The sequence below is a fragment of the Podarcis bocagei genome (genome assembly GCF_964188305.1).
Source record: "Podarcis bocagei genome assembly, chromosome: 3".
In the NCBI taxonomy this organism is placed as follows: Eukaryota; Metazoa; Chordata; class Lepidosauria; order Squamata; family Lacertidae; genus Podarcis; species Podarcis bocagei.
Genome location: NC_138127.1, coordinates 85,883,640 through 85,902,144, shown reverse-complemented (window position 1 = coordinate 85,902,144; position 18,505 = coordinate 85,883,640). Strand labels below are relative to the sequence as shown.

Sequence of the window (18,505 nt, the reverse complement as noted above, 5' to 3'; positions counted from 1 at the left end):
AAGTGGGTTTAGGACTGCAGCCTTAAAAGACTTGTTTTACCAAAAAAAGCAACTCCAAGGGCCTTCTGGTGGTTCCCTCACTGCGAAAAGTGAGGTTACAGGGAACCAGGCAGAGGGCCTTCTCGGTAGTGGCAACTGCCTTGCGGAACGCCCTCCCTCCAGATGTCAAGGAAATAAACAACTATCTGACTTTTAGAAGACATCTGAAGGCAGCCCTGTTTTTAAGGATTGATGTTTTATCTTGCTTTTAGATTCAGGTAGGTAGCCGTGTTGGTCTGACGCAGTCAAAATATATTTTAAAATATATAAAAAATTGTCCAGTAGCACCTTAGAGACCAACTAAGTTTGTTCTTGGTATAAGCTTTCGTGTGCATGTACACTTCTTCAGATATCAAGATAACAATTTGTCTTGTTTTTAATATTCTGTTGGGAGCCGCCCAGAGTGGTTGGTGAAACCCAGCCAGATGGGAGGGGTATAAATAATAATCAATCAATCAATGTATTGTTTTTGTTGTTATGCAGCAGCAGCATCTTACACCAGCCATGTGGGAAGATGTCCAAAAGGGGGAAGCCTTGCACAGTACAGCACAGGAAGCATAGCAAGACGTGGCATAGCATTAAGAAGCACCCACAGTCTACATCTCTGCTGCTCCAGAAATTTGGAGGTGTAGGTGCTTGTTTGGCTTACTACCTGACATTCAGGAGACATCTTAAGGCAGCCCTGTTCAGGGAAGTTTTTAACGGGTGATATTTTATTGTATTTTTGGTTTTTATGGAAGCCGCCCAGAGTGGCCGGGGAGGCCCAGCCAGATGGGCGGGGTATAAATAATAAATTATTATTATTATTATTATTATTATTATTATTATTATTATTATTATTATTATTATTATTATTATCTGAGCTTGGCAGAGATCAATGCCTCACTACTTCTAGCCTTGCTTCTTATGATATCCTGAGCAGCACTTTCCTCTTGACAGTGCCTTCCACCAAGACTGCAGTAAACCAGGAGTAAACTAAGATATATGAATTTTGTATCTGAGTACCTAAAGTCTGTGCCCATCCCTCTCATCACAGCTGCTTTTTGCTCTGATTTATCTAGGCTGCTCTAGCTGTGTGAAAGAAGATGCGTTCCCAGCAACCGGACTGTGGTGCAGGTAGATTCTTAAAACAAGAAGGAATAGCCCACCTTTCCAGAGTTTAGAATCGGACAGCATTAGTTTATCCACAAGAGAAGAGTTTTCTCCTTCTGGTCCCTCCTGTAAGCCAACTTGACACAATATTCTTCGAAGGCCATCTAATTAAGGAGAAACAATAATACGTGAACCAAAAGGATTAACTGGTTTGCTTTAATCATCCGTTTTGTGCATAAAACTCAGTTGTACGTAAGACATTTAAATCCCCAACATGCACATTCTTAAAATAGAAGGCATTCATCTTTATTTTGTATGTACTACAGATATGCATGATCTTGCAGAATAGGCTGTCTCCAACATAGAAAGCTTAAGTGATGTAAGGTCATTAGAGGAGAATCATATTTAGAAAGCAGACAAGTGGGACCTGAAATTGCTCAGGGATAGGGATGACTTGCAGTCAGGAAATGGCATGGGAGAAATATAAAACTCTCCCCACTTCAGGTGCCCTTGTGGCAGATTTTAGGAAAGGAAAAGAATGTTGGGAGATTCTTTCAGGGACTTTCCGCATCACAAGTAGCTTCGCCCTCATGCTTTAAGTAAACTGGACCAATAAGCCTGAACACACATATTTTTGTTATGTTTGCACCATGTCCACAAGACCATGTCAGTCTATCATTCTGTCCCTAGAAAGAGGAATTTTCTGCTTTTCAATCACGACTTTTCTCTTTCAGCTATATCATAAGTGTTTCAAATTTCAGTACCTGAATATCCAATAATATTGCCAAGCCAAGTTAGAAGCTTCAAACCAAAACTCTGATGGGCAACAATAGATGAATGCATAACTTGAACCTTCAATGGCTTAGTCTGGCGACTGGTACTTCTCTTAAGGAAAGGAAAAAGGGCAGGGAAAAGAGAAGCCATTAACAGGTTTTGCTCAAACACAGCACTTTTCAAGTTTGTACAGTTAAGATATAGAACAATCCCAGGCAACTGGATTTTCATGGTTTTTACAAGCTTTCCCAATATCTCGTACCATATGGCTACATTTTGTAATGCAAGAATGGTAAAACTTGAATTCTGTTTCTAATACTGAAGGCAAACAGCCTTAGGAACAATTGAAATTAGTCCATCACCACATGTAGGTTCAACTTCCCTTACCCTTTCTGGCTCTGACAGATATGACTACAGCAAAGGGCTTCCAACTATCTGTAACTGCAGATGGAGAGCACATCACTTTTCTGAGAGGCATGGGGAGGCCATGAGTTCAAGGCTTCTTTCCCAACAACAGATTTCAGTCCTCAATCCCATTATGCAATTAAATGACATAGTCAAGGCCAAAAGTGCCAAGTATCTATTCACCACAATGCAGGTCCCAGTCTAGTTTGGACATTGTGCATGTAATTCAGTGATGACTGCAGAGAAACATTACGGCTACGCTCTTTTGAATACACATTTTTTGATCCAGTAGATGTATCTGCTGAACTTTGCTTCTTAGCATGAATCATACATGTTGGACTGGATTTCTTCATTAGACCCCCAGAATCATAGGGAAGACTTGAGCTGAAAATATACATTTTCCCTTTCAATCCTATGCATCTTTACTCACAAACAGTATAGCAATTTGAAGGAAAACATCAGCACTTTGAATTTTGCCTGGAAATAAGACTGGGAGCCAATTCAACACTTTAAGCACTTGTGAGCTGTCATCCCAATACCCACTTAACAGTCCAGCAATTATAATCTGAATTATATTTAGTTTCCAGTCTTCAAAGGCAACTCCATGTACAATACATTGCAGTAATCTAATCTGGAGGTTACCACAATTTTAAAGTAGAATGTGCCAATTTTTAGTTGTTGAAGAATGATAGAACCATCAAGCAAGTGACTTACAAGGCATGCTGCCACTTCCATCAGAGACATTTAACATTTCCTTAACATTCTTAAAATGTCACATACAGTTTTAAAATGTTAATGAGCAGATATGCTATAACAGTGATAATGAAGTAAGGATAGATACCATTCAGTTAAGGGAAATGAAGCAATGTCACTTACCACTATCACTGATTTGGCTTGGTCACAGTACTGAAAGTCTCCATAGCGAACTGACCTGCGTCCCTGTTAAACAGTTACATGGCTATTAACAGCTAATTAAAGATATAACTAAAACTTTAAATAATATGTTTTGATTGCACGTTGAAGTCACCTACATTTCTAACCCTTGAATTAGACTGCTTGAATTAAATCAACCCTATACCAACAATGACTTCTGCTAAATAGCACATATTAACACAATTAAGCTTGTGTTAAATATATTTAACATAAATTAAAATGTCATATGTTCAGTTTAAGTAAGCAGTATGTATATATGATTCACATATGTTTATCATGTAAATTGCATTTATTGCTGATATAGCAAATATCACCTATGAAAACCATGATAACTATATACCGTATTTTTTGCTCTATAAGACACACTTTTCCCCTCCTAAAAAGTAAGGGGAAATGTGTGTGCGCCTGATGGAGTGCACGCAGGCTCCATGGCTTCAGCGAAAGCAAGGAAAAAGCCTCCGGAGCGCAGCGGGAGTTCTCGCTGTGCTCCGGAGGCTTCGGGCGGCTATCCCTGAAGCCAGGAGAGCAAGAGGGATCAGTGCGCACTGGCTTCGCTTCGCTGGAGAGGCTCTGTGCAGCTTTCACTCTCAGCGCAGCGCCCCTTCAGCGAAGCAGGAGGAGAAACGGAAGGGGCTGAAGGGGCACTGTGCAGAGAGGAGGAGAATATTTTTTCCCTTGTTCTCCCCCTCTAAAACTAGGTGTGTCTTATAGAGTGAAAAATACGGTACCTTAAATTATGTTTTGAGCTGGGATTTATTTAAAGAAACAAATAAATAAAAGGGTTTTTTTTAAGAGCGAGAAAGAGAAGCATACGCGTTATGATATCACACCACTCTGGGTGGTTAAGGCTAACCAGGGCTATAGACAGGCAAATCCAGTTTCCTGCCCCTGAATTAGACTGAGGCCCATTTTGGTTTTAGTTGAGTTTCATGTGTTAAATACTTATCCTAAATTACACTCTAGCAGAGGCTTCCATAACTGGAAGGGAGAGAGAGGAGGTTTTCATTGGAGCCAAGAGCCTCTGTGAATGCAGGGACATAATTAAGATACAACCATAGGGTGTGTTTTCTCCCACCCTTCAAAAAAAACAAAAAACTGATTAAGCCATCTTACATGCAGTCTGATTACTGCATGAGAGGGAAATGGTTGAATAACCCTTAAGAAAGATCCAAAACACATTGGTGAGCAATAAACTCACTGATTCTTGTGCATAATTTTGAGATTTGCTCTTTTTTGTGTCCTGTGCTAGTGCTTTCCCTCTGGCTGGTCTTTTATTATTATTATTATTTTCAGATTTCAGCAGCAGCCACACACCCTCCATAATGAACTTTCAGCCTCAGAGTGCGCATGTTGCTTGTAAAATATTCAGTACTACAAAGATTGGAGAGCCTCACTTCGTTTTTTACAGGTTTTGCCTCTATGTTACATTAGAAAAGACTGGCTAAAATATGTTTTCTTGGTGGATGGTGTAAGAAGAGAGGAGGTTTTCTCAAATTTTAAAAAGTGCTTTCCCAGAGACTCACTGTGAAGTTAACTTGCTAAAGCATTGCCAAAGAATCTCAGGCTGGGAAGGCATCCAGGAAGGAAGTGTCCCAACTTTCACAGAATGATTTGCAAAGTGGAGGTGGGGGAGCAAAACTGTATGTTATCAAGTATGCTCCTGCCAAGAGGGCCAATTGCAGCAAGTATAATCAAGGAATGAACTAATGAACTATGCTCCAGTGTTGCTTTGGAAATTGCCTAGCTCCTTCTATTCCTCCAAATAAGGTAAATGGTTGATCAGCTAGAAGGAAGGAAATATGGAAGGAACTACAGGACTAAATCCTCTTAAACTGACCAAGCTTAATCATTTTTATCCAATATTTCAATGGAAGTCTAAAGAGCTTACTTACATCTCTGTCTACAGTTGTTGCGAAACCAATGGCTTCCTTTTGTGTGCAATTGACAGCTTTTTGAAGAGTGTAAATAACCTGTTCGTATGTGTGAACTTCATCATTAAAAAGCATGCAGAAGTAAGTATCCGTCTTCTCACTGTAAAGACAGTATTACGAATAAGGAATATAATTAATTTAAATCAATCAAGGTATTTTCTCTAGCATTTCAATACTTCTATTTACTGGAATCTCTATTAAGGAAACATACTGAATCAGCAATAGGAAGACGGAGGGCTCTTGTGATTTATTTTACTACCGTGCCTTGCATGAGTGGAAAACTACTTTTGCTTGTACATGACAGCCTTGCCAAATTCTTCTAATTTCCCAATCCAACTGACCCTCTGTGGACCATCCCACAGGGACTACCAAGCTTCAGGAGCAACTTGGGGAGGGGCAGAGGGAGTTATAGTGAGGAACATCCTACTGCACAGGTGGAGTTTTGTTTTATGTTCTCTGGATCCAAGTTATTATATTATCCTACGGGATATGCTGGATCCTATCACTATTTTCAATGACATTAGCTTACTATACTGGTGCCAAATTGCATTAGATACTATTGGCAAGAAGCATTATTCTACAAAAAAAACCCCAACCACTAATTTCTTTGGTAAATAAAGGAGGAGAGGGAGAGAGAACAGACTTTTCAATAAGAAAAAATCAATATAATTCTTTAGAGAAGTGTATTAAAAACATTTCCCTTTTAGCCTGAAGGAACAGCTATTTTAAGCATGTTTAGTTAAAGCTATGTCCCACTGAGCACAATAGCATTTACTCTCAAGTAAGATATATCTACTGAGTGCGATCCATAGAAAACTGATCACATTAAAGACCCGCTGAAACTGACGTGATGTAAATGTGTGTCACACTTATTTCAACGGGACTAAACCATTGGCAACTCTTTTTAGGCGGCACACAATCTCATTTATGAATTAAGATGCAGCTAACATTTTCCCATTAAAAACTGTGCCAGTCTTGGAAGTTCAAACAGCAATTTTACTTACACTGGCTCTAAACCAGGTGGTAAATCGTTTTCTTTTTCCCATGTTAAAATATCTACAGCATACTGAAACATGATAGCAAAAATATTGTAAACTTTTGCTATCATATCTTCTGTCAAATGCACAAGAGGATCCTAAAATGAAAAAAGGAGGAAAGTGTTAACATCAAGGTAATAATTTCTAACGTTTCCCCTACAGCTAAAAGAAGCTTAACACATCAAAGTTAATTATTTGAAAATTCTTATACCCTAGTCCAGGCATAGGCAAACTTGGCCCGCCAGATGTTTTGGTACTACAATTCCCATCATCTCTAGCTAACAGGACCAGTGGTCAGGGATGATGGGAATTGTAGTTTCAAAACATCTGGAGGGCCGAGTTTGCCTACGCTTGCCCTAGTCTATGAGATCTGGCTGCTAGTAAGGCTAGAAAAATCATTTTAGTGTTAAAAGCTCCTGAAGTGAAGAACAAGATACTTAAATACAGAAAACATAATAAAGCACACCTGACTGAAATAACAATCTTGATATATTCTCTTCTGCTTTGTACAGGAGGAAGCAAAGATGTCATTTGGGTGGCGTGGCTGGGCCTAGAGTTAGGCCAGAGAGTGAGCTCTCAAATTTTGTTCTCTGTCCAAATCGGAGTTACCTGAGCAACAGCACAAATTAATTTCCAAAACCTGTGTATCCTTACCTCCTCTTCTTCTGTTTCTGACGTGTTATGTTCATGCTTCTGGCAGTATGGACCTTCTTTCCAAGCTTCAGTATCACCACAGTCACAGAAACCTCCTCCACCAGATGTTGTCATCTACAGCATTATTTTAAAATAAATATGAATAAGAAAGTATGCTTCATAAATGAAAACCAGGGTGGTAAACGCTCTATCCGGAACTGATTGGCAATCTGGGACACAGTGAAGAAGACCTGAGAGACAATTTAGAGATTCGTGGTGGTTTTCCAATCCTTGTGATGCTAAGTTAAATGGCTGCTTTAAAGTTTTGTATAACAAATCCTATACTCAATGGAGCAGAGACTACAGGAATGTCCTTTGGGCTCACCACCAGAATAAGGCTCCATCTTCCAGTAATAGCCCTGACAGCTGGCTGCTCCCAGTGCCAAAGGATCAGCAAGTCTTATGAAAGGGCAGAGGGGAAGGAAAGTCATTATTACCTTTCAAAGTAAGGGTAAATCAATGATATGAGCTATAGCAAGCAGAATTCTCCTTGCTTTTAGAGCTAAGCAGGGCGTATTCTCCAGGTCTGTCCTGCCTGCTTTTTTATGAACAAGGGTTCAATAGATTCTGTTCCAGCTCAAGCCTCTACTCGTGATAAAGTGCCTACAGGAGAAGATCCTACTATTGTACTAAAATATGAGGTCATACAGACAAATCAGCAGACATGATCTTGGAATCATACATTATAGGAATTATTGTATAGAATAAAAGAACAAGAATCACTTGAGTTTACTGCATGACTCACTTATTCCAGTTCCAATTTTAGGTTAGATTATGGAAAATACTGACTGGTTGGCCTTATGATTATTAGTTCTGCTAACTTACATACTTCATGAAATGCACTTCCCAAAGAAATTACAGGAAGTTTCTCCCTGCTCCAGCAAGTGAATTAGGCGATAACAAGATAAGGACTATCTTATTCTTCTTCAGTTAGCAGCTATTCTAATGAGACAGTGCATCTGGCTGTTAACCAGTAGGTTGGTAGTTCAAGTCAACCTCGGGTCGGCTGTGGGCAGGATTCCTGTATTGCAGAGGGTTGGACTAGATGACCCTTGGGATCCCTTCCAATGCTGATTCTATGAGTCTATAATCTATGTTAAGCAATCAGAGCAAAAACAGATCCAACTTAAAGATAAGGCCAGGGGAATGGAGAGTGAAGCCTTTCCCTTACTTTAAGTCTGCAATTTATTATGTTTCATATGTGAACTTGTATGAAGCATATTATGGGATGGCAGTGTAGAGAAGCAAAATCTGAAAGGGGTAAAATGCCTGACGAAAGCTATGGGATTAATTTCAGGTTCAAAGTAAATAATAATAATAATAATAATAATAATAATAATAATGCAACCTACAGTATACAAAGACTGAACTACATAACTTCAGACTATCAGTGGTGTGGTGTTTTAAGAACTTGTGTTGTTTCATAGTGGGTTTTTTTTAACCTCATTTGACTTTGTAAGCTGCCCTGGGGCATGGGAAAGGGCATAAACCATTCTTAGAAAAACAAACATGATAACATACACAACGTATCTGCATTGTTGTGCCATCAAAACTGATCACAGCTGATTAGTAGGAATTAACATTTGCAGACCCCTGATAATTTCTGTAAAGGGGAAGGAAATCCAAAAGTTGGGCCGGGGGGGGGGGGGACTGAAGATCAACAAACCACCAAATCCAGAGCCCTACTGGGCACATGGCCTCAGGCTAAGAGGGAGAAGAACCATTTTACCTGTCCCCTTTCTGTTTTTTCAAAAATGATTTGTCTCCTATTGTTTCCAATAGGAAGGAACATGAGCCGGCTCCAGGGCTGTCGTATTAATTCCCTCTGCTTTTGGGGTGTGTGTATCAAGGAAGAAGGGGTATCAAGGAAGTGGGAACACTGACCCATCTCTGTAGCATCTACTGGTTTCAGAGCTCAAAGTTGGTAAGATAGGGCTGTAGAGGTTCCTGTGACAGCTTGGAGGGGGGCAAACTAGGTCAGATCTCTCATGAGTTTGGACCACTGCCTCCACCCTCACAGGGGGAACCGAAACATCCTTGGTCCCTAGGATGCCCTGTCTGGGACCATAGGATTGCAGCCAAAATACCTATTTATTTGTTAATTTCAGCCTTTAGTGCATCATATGTTCAGTGATAAATGGATATACTGGAGATGCTGTTTTCTTCTTTTAAATAACAGTGCTGAGTTATTTGTGAGCATAAGGCAGCTGCTGTGTCATAACTGGTTGACGCATTTATTTATTGTCTGTGATTACTCTCACTAAGCCCCTCTACCTACACCTACACCTATAATCTAAGGAAATGAACTTCAAAGTCAAACTTTTAGTTTCTGAAAGCCGCAACATTTAATGTTACTCAAAGTACTGATCTGTGTGAAAACATCAGGGCTGCCTAGGCAAGTGGGAGTACTTCCTACATACTGAATTTCATAGCTTTTGTAATGCTACATTTGCATTGGGGAGCAGAGGAAGAGAGAGGGAGGAGAGGAAAAGGTAATGGGGGGGAAAGTGTGATAAAATATACACTCATTTGATTTGACCAAGTCACAAATTTGATACTGAATGAGACATCACTAAAATCACACATAGGTTTACTAACCCTGTATCGATGCTCTCTGTGAACACTTCCCAGGAAACATTCCATGCAAAGTACGCAAGTTGGATCAACAGCACAATCTCTGACAAAAAAAGAGAGTAGAAAAATATGTTAATAAAAGGGCCAACTACACAATGTTTAGGATGAATTTCTATACATATTTAACTAAAAACAAGCTCCACTGAATTCAATAGGACACTTCTGAGAAGATCTGTATAGGATTGCACTGTCAACTGCTTGAGAAAAAGACTGTAATGTATATTGGACACAACCTAGGACCTTCTATGCAGATGGAAATATTATATTATGTTGTTGTTGTTATCATTATTTATTGAATTCATATACAGCCCTATACCCGTGGTGAAAAGTCATGTTTCTGCATGTGGGTGTGTCTTTCCGATTGCTTTTTTAAAACTACAGATATAAGGATTACGGTAAAATTTATAATGGTGCTCATTATGGGTGGCTTAGAGGAGAACTGCTATAACAGTGTGTGATTGGGAGGAGAGGGGAGATTGTTCCTTCTGACAAACTGAAATGTTTGCACTGATGGAACAACTCCCATAGTGCTATGTTGAAGTCCCCCCACAGTAGACCCATTCAAATTAATGGCCCCAACTTAGTTGTGTTCATTAATTTATATGAACCTACTCTTCAGTAAAATTTAGTTGAACACAACCCTATATTTCTCTGGGGAGGCTGACAAGTTGCTAAATCTGGAAGTTCTGTATGTATGTTGGGACCCAAGCCTACTCATTTATGTGAGAGGGAGAGAGGGGAAATAGTGTTTAAGTATGGACAACCCACCACAACTTCTGCATTCCTGACACCCAGTTTTGAGAAAGAGCTGCTGAAATTCCAAAGATTCGTGACACTTGAAACTATGAGGACTAAAACTACGGAGAAACAAAAACTGCAGTTCAAAACCACTACCTGCACAGAAACCAAAGAATTAAAAAGTACTAAATGGCAGCCACAAATAACCCAAACAGGTTGGGTTTTTGCTGTTCTTTGGAACCAGCGATCAGATATAAGAAGGGTATCAAATTGTGCCCTCGTGAGTATGTAGCCTGATCTAGTTGGGACCTAACAGAAAAAGGGGAGGAGGCGTTTTTTGCCAAAATCCTGCATCCAGTTACAACCTCCTACACCACCTCCCACGCAGCCCCAACCATCTACAGCATGTAGCTGCCTTTCTTCAACTTCAACTGGTATGCCAACTACGACAGTTCCTGGACAGGGAACCTGCTTTCACTGGATTTACTGGATTGCTTTTATTGTAAACTGCCCTCAATTTTTTAATGAGTGGTGGTATTAAAAATGTTTTAGATAAATAAATAAATAAATAAAGCTCAAATCATTCATCTGTTAAGGGGCTTGACAGTTTAAAAGAAGTGACTAGTTACCTGCAAGAATATGTAGGCTCGCCAACTTTAAATACCCGACCACAAAGATGTGAAGGTTTGTTGGATTGCTCAAGTTTCTGAAAGCCAAATGCAGGGTCTTCACCGCATAGGTACCATTCCATTGGTCCCAGCAAAACCTGTTGCGCAAGCAAATCTTCGCTTTGTGGGGCTGGATTAGGACCCCTACAGTAAATTTTGGGTACATAGTAGGCAAGGTGCTTGTATATTTCTTTTGGAAGATCAGGTGTTTGCAGCCATTTCTATAAGGGGGGAAAAGTTAATACACATTAGCACTGCCTCCCAGAGTTCTTTGCTCTCCTGCCTCTGTCACACGATGAGAGACAATACCCAACCCATTCAGGCTATCAGCAAACATCTCAAATTAAAAAATATTTCATAGCTTTCCAGCATATTTCTTTATGAAAATACTACAGTGGTGGTAGAACTTTCCTATGCAGTATAACATCTCTACAACTATCAATATAAAATTCAGTCAATTTTAATGTCTACAGTCCAGAGAGATACTTTGAGCATATCCAAGAGCACATCCATGACCAATCAGTTGTCAACTTTTTTCCTTTTAAAAGCTGCAAGTTTCAAAGTAGTTTACCATGTGGCAATGCGTACACAGAGATGTACAATAAATACAAGTCTAAAGTCATACTGCACAACTAGCTGTAAGACCCTTTGAAAAGTGGCTGTTGCCTCAAAACTGGTAGTTTCAAAAACCTTTCAAAGAAAGGTGTGACTACATACAAATAAACCCATAAACCTTTGTAAACAACCTCATTTTGGATAAGAGCGCTGCCCAGGAAAAAACCTGCATTTGGCAACAGCCACGAGAAGTCAATGAAGTTCTTTTTGTCGCACAGTTTCATAATCTGTAGTATTAATCCTGTTTACTCTAAAAGTTTTACTGCTTTTAAAGTTTTCTTCAATGGAATTCTGCTGACGGTGTTACATTTAGTATGGGGTGGGGTGGAAGAGAGCCAAGGTGAAGGAATGGAAGCCTTTGAAAGATTTTTTTTTTTTAAGTGTTAATCAGAAGACATGGCTTCAAAGCCCATTATATCACTGCTTTTCTTTTAAAGCTACAGTCATTAAATAACGAAGAATAAGCAAGTGGGTTTTCAAGGCATGCCAGGAACACAAAGTGATTCAACTTCAGTATGCCTGGCCTGAAGTAACCTCACTTGCCACGCTTGACATTTATGCTGTGCCTGCATGAGAAAAAAAATGTTAAGTGGCACCGCACAACTGTGCTCAACCTGAAATAGGGGAGGAGGTTCAAGGGAGTATTCCCCAACAAGCAACCATACCAATGCAGGAAGGATCCAACTGTCTTCTGACAGAAATGCATGAAAGTTATCCTGAAAACTCTTCCTGATTAGCTCTGGTATTTTTCAGCGGTAAAGGAATGAAATAATTTGGTATACCCACCACTGAGCCTTAACAAAGAGAGCGTAAGAATTGTTTTGCTGGATCAAGACAGGATCCAGCTAGTCTTGCATCTCTTTCTTAGCAGAAACCATCCAAATTCTTCTCAAACTTCACAAGCCCAGGGCAGAAAGGTGATGGGCAATTCCTATTACTTTCATCCTGGAATTACCAAACATTATACAGAGTGAAACTTGCCATTTCCAAAATTTAACCTAATATTTAGACATGCTGGTAGCAAAACTAGCTTCTTCTTTGGGGCTCATTTTTGGCAATGGAAAGGGGTAGGATTAGGGTAGGACTCGTCATTTTTATTGTAATGCTGGATGTGCATTTTAGGAATTTTATACTGTATGTCATTTTAAACATTCTGGTTTCTATTTGATTTCATCTGTTTGTATTTTATCTAGCTGTGAGACTTTTTTTGCATAAAGCGACTAACAAATATAATTAATAATAAAGAACATGGGTTTTCACAGCTCCATCCAATACTTCAGTTATTTTCTGGAAATATTTTGACTTGATAAAATATTCAGAATGCAGAACCCGGTTCTGGCCGGGGAGGGCGAGGTATAAATAAAATTATATTATTATTATTATTATTATTATTATTATTATTATTATTATTATTATTATGCATAAAGTACACAAATTACTTATAAGGGGGGAAACCCTAGCTTGAAAAGCTTGATATGTCAATCAGATCATCTGATTTATTTACTGATGAAGTTGTATAGCACTTTTAAGTGAACTCAAAGCAGAAGCCAAGGAGTTGCCATATAATTTGTATAAATGTGCTTGTGGATAGGTCAGGCTGGAATGATACAAAATTATCAACTTTTGCATGTAAATTATTTTAGCCACAATTCAAGAGTCTGAATTAAACAATTTGAATCACCTTCAAGAACTTGATCTTCCATTGATTTTAGATTTTTAAAAAACAATCACTTTGATTAAGAAACAACCTTAAATGAAGTAGATTTAAAGTATCATTTACAGTAAATACACAGAATATTTAATTAGGTTGTCAATGTCATTAATGGTTAAAAGTGCTATTTTTGTCATCACTAATCAGTGGGCTGAAAACAAGTGAACCACCTACTGCTTTTACAACAGCAACAAATTATCTATAAACAAATGTATTTATTAGTTGTTACTATTTATTTCAAAAGGATTACTGCCATAATAATGTTTATTGATGATATTTAAACATACTGTATCTGTAAAAATCCTATAACCATGCTTACAGATTCAAATATGCTACTTTTTACACGAAGATAAAACACTTGTATTTTTCAAGTGCAAATAATTTATAATTTCAAATAAAAATTAAAGCCACATTGTAATTATATTCTTTCTAGGTTTTAATTCTATGTACAGTATACTCAGAGAACATTTAATCATAATAAACTAGTCACATAAAATATATATTTTTAAAACCTATAAAGCTATAAACAATTCCATAAGCATAGTTTGTGATAACATTAGAAAAGTTAAACACAACTGAATATTAGACGTCTTTGGTGACTACACAGGAGTGTCTCGGCTACAAGTTTGCCTTCTACTGTACAAGATATACTTTCCTTTGTTTGACAAAAGGGTGCAAGATACAAAAGATAAGAACATACTGTTTTTTCACAGAAAAAGAAAAGGCAACTGTATGTTACCACAAGTTCCCTACAAAATTTCAAATCTCCACAGGAGAAAAAGAGAGCTTCACATACAAACAAGATTCAATTTTCTATACCAATCTATTTAATAATTAAAACCTTTTATTTAACATGTTACTGATAGCTATTATGAGGACTATAAAACACTCCATATTGCTAAAAGCCCCACAATGGGCAACAGATTCCAATTCCACAATTCTATGTGCCAATCCTGCAAACGGTTGTGGGTATGGGAAGAACCAAATCTGCAAGCACTAGATTCAAGATGTCTAAATATAAAGATTATCAATTACACAGGATGCTACTAAGCTCAATTGTGAATTTATTGAGCTTAACATATAAACATAAAGTAACAACAATTATGATAAGACATTTCTGGGAGTCAAGAGAGTACCATGAAAAGGTATCAAGACTTCAACAAAAAAAGCTAAAATTCAGTCCTGGGAGGAAAGTTTTTTACTTGGTAAAAGAAGTCAGGAGCTCAGTTATAAAATTAATAAATATTATCATGTTGTAAGAGAATTCTGGTCATATGAGGTGCTAAAATGAACAGGCTGTTAGAACATTTTTGACTTGTGACATCTAATTCATCTTATATTTTACGAAACACACAAAAGGAACAGAATGATGTCAAAACATAACTCCATATCCATCTATACAAAGTTACACCATGACACTCCATCAAACTATACATTCTCCAACCTTGCAGGGAACTGCAAATTTTTACTAGGCTGCTCATGTATTACTGGAGTGTTAAAAGTTTTAAAGTCTGGCAACTGGAAGGAATTGTTGTCTGCTTCCCAGAGCTGCTCATATGAACTAAAAGATGGGTCAGATGAACAATTTCAGAGCTACTTAAAAAAAAAACACGAGTTCTGTTTAAGGGGCAACTAGAAAGAATATTCCCCAAAGAGACAGAAGCAACCTGCCCTTAAGACTCTTCAATTATACCCTCAGCAACGCTCACTAGCAGTGACTTACAGACACAGAGGCTTGTGACGAAGTGGTTTAGATGGGAGAACACCTGCCATTTCCCATGATGGCTTTAAACTTAGAGACGAGGAGGGAAAGTGCGAAGCCACCGAATATGCAATATTTTAATGTCAACCACCATAGCCTATTTATGACTGGTACCAGAAGCTCTGTTTACAAATTACGTAAATACAAGTCAAAGAGATCAATCCCAAAATTTATTGCAGGAAGGAATCTATTCCCAATAGCCTTGGAGAAGAAAAAGCAGCCTAAAAATAAAAATAAAAAAGGAGCGCACTTCAGATCGCAGTTTGGTTCACCCGGCTGCCTTGTGCTCCCTCGAATGAAGTCCGTAACTTACCACGGACTCGTAGGGGGCAGCATGCAACCGATCCTGCTTGCAGAGGGGTCACCTCTCTTGCCCCCTTTCGCCGCTACAACCTGTCAGGGTCTCTTTCACACGACCCTTCCCCGCCCCCCGACCCAGAAGACCCGCCGCGTTGCTCTCTGGAGCATCAAGGGAGGGTGAAAAATCAACCCCAGGGCTCTCTCGATTCATGCTCGGTAGTAGCACTGCGGCACAACTCCTTGCCTAACTTCGCAGACCATTTTTATTTGTTTGGGGAACTTGCTTTTCCCCTCCCTCCTCCCTCGCCGTTTCCCCGACGCCAAGCAGCGAAGACCCTCCCGCCTTCCCCGCTAGGCAATAAAACCTTTTGTCACGCGCAACACCCCCTTTCTTTTTTTGCTCGCCGAGCTTTGTCTTCTCAACTCCCTCCTCCTTCTTTTGCGTGTCAACCTGCGTGTCCCCTTCACTGGACGTGGCTCCCCACCCCACCTCCATCGCTGGGGAGCGAGTGTCTGCCCGCCCCCCCAAAAAATTCTAACCTCTCCCCCCCAAAAAAAAACTCCAACTCACCCTCTCCGGCCCCTCGCCTCTTTCTCCGCCCGCAGCCCCGAGCATCCCCTCACAGCCTCCCTCCTCCTATCCTCGTCCCAACCCACACACCTGTCAGCCTTGCCGGGCCTCATAATGCCCAGGTCGGACGCCCACCCCCGGGCCGGCCGGCCAAATACCTCGGTCTCCCTTCCCTCGGCGTCCCTTCCCCCCGAGGCCTCTCACCAGGGCAGTCTCCTCAGCGGAGCACTCCAGCAAGCTCCTGTCAATAGCCGGGACCTCCGTCTCCCGGTCCGCCGCCATCTTCTCTCCTCCCGCGCTGCTGCTGCTGCTGCTCCTCCTCCTCCCCCTCCTTCTCATCCGCCTTCTCCGTCGCCAAGTCAGTGGCACCCGGAACCGGGCCCGGCCGGCCGGCCTGACCTGTAGTACCTGCCTGCCAGCCTGCCTGCCAGGGAAACCCGCTTCCGTTCCGAGGCCAACCCCGCCTCTCCCCAGGCGGCCCGGGCCCTGCTCTGCCTTCCCTTCCCGGGCGGAAAAGACGCCATTTCAGGGTCCCGCGAGGCATCCTGGGAGTTGTAGTTCTGAAGCAGAGGTGCGGTGGGGGGAGCCCTTCGGAGGGGCGAAGCGTCCCCACCTGCTGTGATCTGCCGAGCCTGTTTGTTGTGGGCGCAGCTGCTCAGCTTGCTATTGGCTAGTAAACAAGGAAGGCGGCTTAATTTGGCTTAATTTGTGCAAAGCTTAGGCTCCCCAAGGGCTTTGTTGGCTTAGCCCAAGCGTGACTAGTAGTAAATATTTGAGCAGGCCACTGAGCATGTACAGAGTGGGTTTGAGCGCTCTTTAGCGTGCACATCGTTGGGATTTCAGCGCGGTGCATGGAAGGTACCGCAGCGGAATTTGCTCGTCTAGATGAAAATAAGATTATTAAAACTATTCGTTCATCCAGCGATAGTACTGTACTTCTTTTTGTTTCCAATATTTATCTGCTAGCTTGAACACAGACAACTATAAATGAAGCTCTAGTCATTTTGCAAGACTTAGCTTGTACTGTATCACACCCTTAAGCTTACCCAATTTGGTATTTCTAGTAATTATAAAATAAAATAAAAATATTTAAAACGTAATGGATGAGAACGGGAGAGGCTTGTTTAACACTTTGTCCTGTAGGGAGCAGCAGTGTACCAATATGTATGTTTTTAATTACAGATAGGTAGCCGTGTTGGTCTGCCATAGTCAAAATAAAAAAATTCCTTCCAGTAGCACCTTAAAGACCAACTAAGTTAGTTCTTGGTATGAGCTTTCGTGTGCATGCACACTTCTGAAGAAGTGTGCATGCACACGAAAGCTCATACCAAGAACTAACTTTGTATGTTTTTAATGTGTGTGCATACACAGCACACTGAAAGTTTTAGTCTCTGAAACTGCGTGCATATGCATGCACAATATATTAATACCGGAGGCAATTTAAACTTGCAATGACTGATAGAGTTATCTGTCTTTTGTAAAGAAAGAAAAGACAAATGTCTCGGACAGTCTGGTGCATTTTTTATTTCTGTCAGAAAAGTCTAAAGGTCTGTTTCTAAGCACAATGTTGGAACAACCCCACCGGAATCAATGGGGCGTCTATTGATTGATTTACTAAAACATTTCTATCCTGCCTTTCTGTTGAGTGGCCTCAAGTTGGCTAACAATATACCTTAAGAAAAAACCAATAAACAATAAAGGAACACACACATAGCTATCAGAATAACAAATGGAGACAGCCAAACAAATCAGTAAGAACAACACATTACTTTCTGTACCCCAGGCCAGCTCTACCATTAGGCAGAGTGAGAAAGCCAGCTCAGATAGCTGATTTTGTGTGCCACAAAAGGGCAGTAAATTGCTGCAATTTACCTTCCTCTTATGGCACTCAAAATCAACTGAGTTGCATTATTGTTTTATTTTAACTGACGGGGCAGAGGTGCTTATGGGATTTCAAATATCTATGTGGTATGGAATATACTACAGAAGCTACTGTGGGCAGGGCAGGCTTTGAAATCATTCTCTAGAAGAGAATGAACTATAAATAGGCCCACTGGTGCCAACTATAAGGGGGGCCCTGAGGGGCCGGGCACCCACAAAAAATTGTTGCGGGTGCCTGGCACTTGCACTGTGGGGTCTCCGACACAATTTCCTGGGCCTCACAAAGCCCCAGAAGTTGCATCCAAGGCCTCACAGGTAACATCCAAGGCCTTGTGGGGCTTCCGACTCGACTTCTGGGGCTCCCAGGCGCTGCTGTGGCACATGCAACATAACATAACGTCATGATGTCACGGTGCAGTGTGACGTCATGATGTCTGTTATGTTATCCGTTCCGCTGGGCACCCATAATTTGGGGCCCAAGTCAGCGCCCCTGAATAGGCCTCCTATCGAGCCTTTTGGGTGCTCAAGGAAATGCCCCCTCCTGACATAATCTTCTTTTTTTGGACTATTTAGAATGTGTACCTTTATTTTCCTACGTCATAAACCTTAGCGCCTGCCGTCTGGAACGCACTCCCATCAGATTTCAGTGAAATAAACAACTATCTGACTTTTTGAAGACATCTGAAGGCAGCCCTGTATCCAGAAATTTTTCGTGTGTGAT

At 40.5% G+C, this 18,505-nt stretch overlaps 1 protein-coding gene across 3 annotated transcripts in view; it reads right to left on the bottom strand.

The window, feature by feature from the left end:
- Positions 1-16,392, bottom strand: part of UBR2 (ubiquitin protein ligase E3 component n-recognin 2) — a 54,963-nt gene extending 38,571 nt beyond the window's left edge. The window contains exons 1-9 of one of the 3 annotated variants that reach the window (XM_081185950.1): positions 16,108-16,392; positions 10,906-11,165; positions 9,503-9,581; positions 6,866-6,979; positions 6,179-6,309; positions 5,136-5,274; positions 3,187-3,249; positions 1,896-2,016; positions 1,188-1,295 (exon numbers count right to left, since the gene is read on the bottom strand). In XM_081185950.1, coding sequence (XP_081042076.1) covers positions 1,188-1,295; positions 1,896-2,016; positions 3,187-3,249; positions 5,136-5,274; positions 6,179-6,309; positions 6,866-6,979; positions 9,503-9,581; positions 10,906-11,165; positions 16,108-16,242 — 1,150 coding nt within the window. In that variant the 5' untranslated portion in view covers positions 16,243-16,392. The remainder of the gene's footprint in view (positions 1-1,187; positions 1,296-1,895; positions 2,017-3,186; positions 3,250-5,135; positions 5,275-6,178; positions 6,310-6,865; positions 6,980-9,502; positions 9,582-10,905; positions 11,166-16,107) is intronic. The other 2 variants (XM_081185949.1, XM_081185948.1) reach the window with 2 other exon arrangements.
- Positions 16,393-18,505: the final 2,113 nt, after the last annotated feature.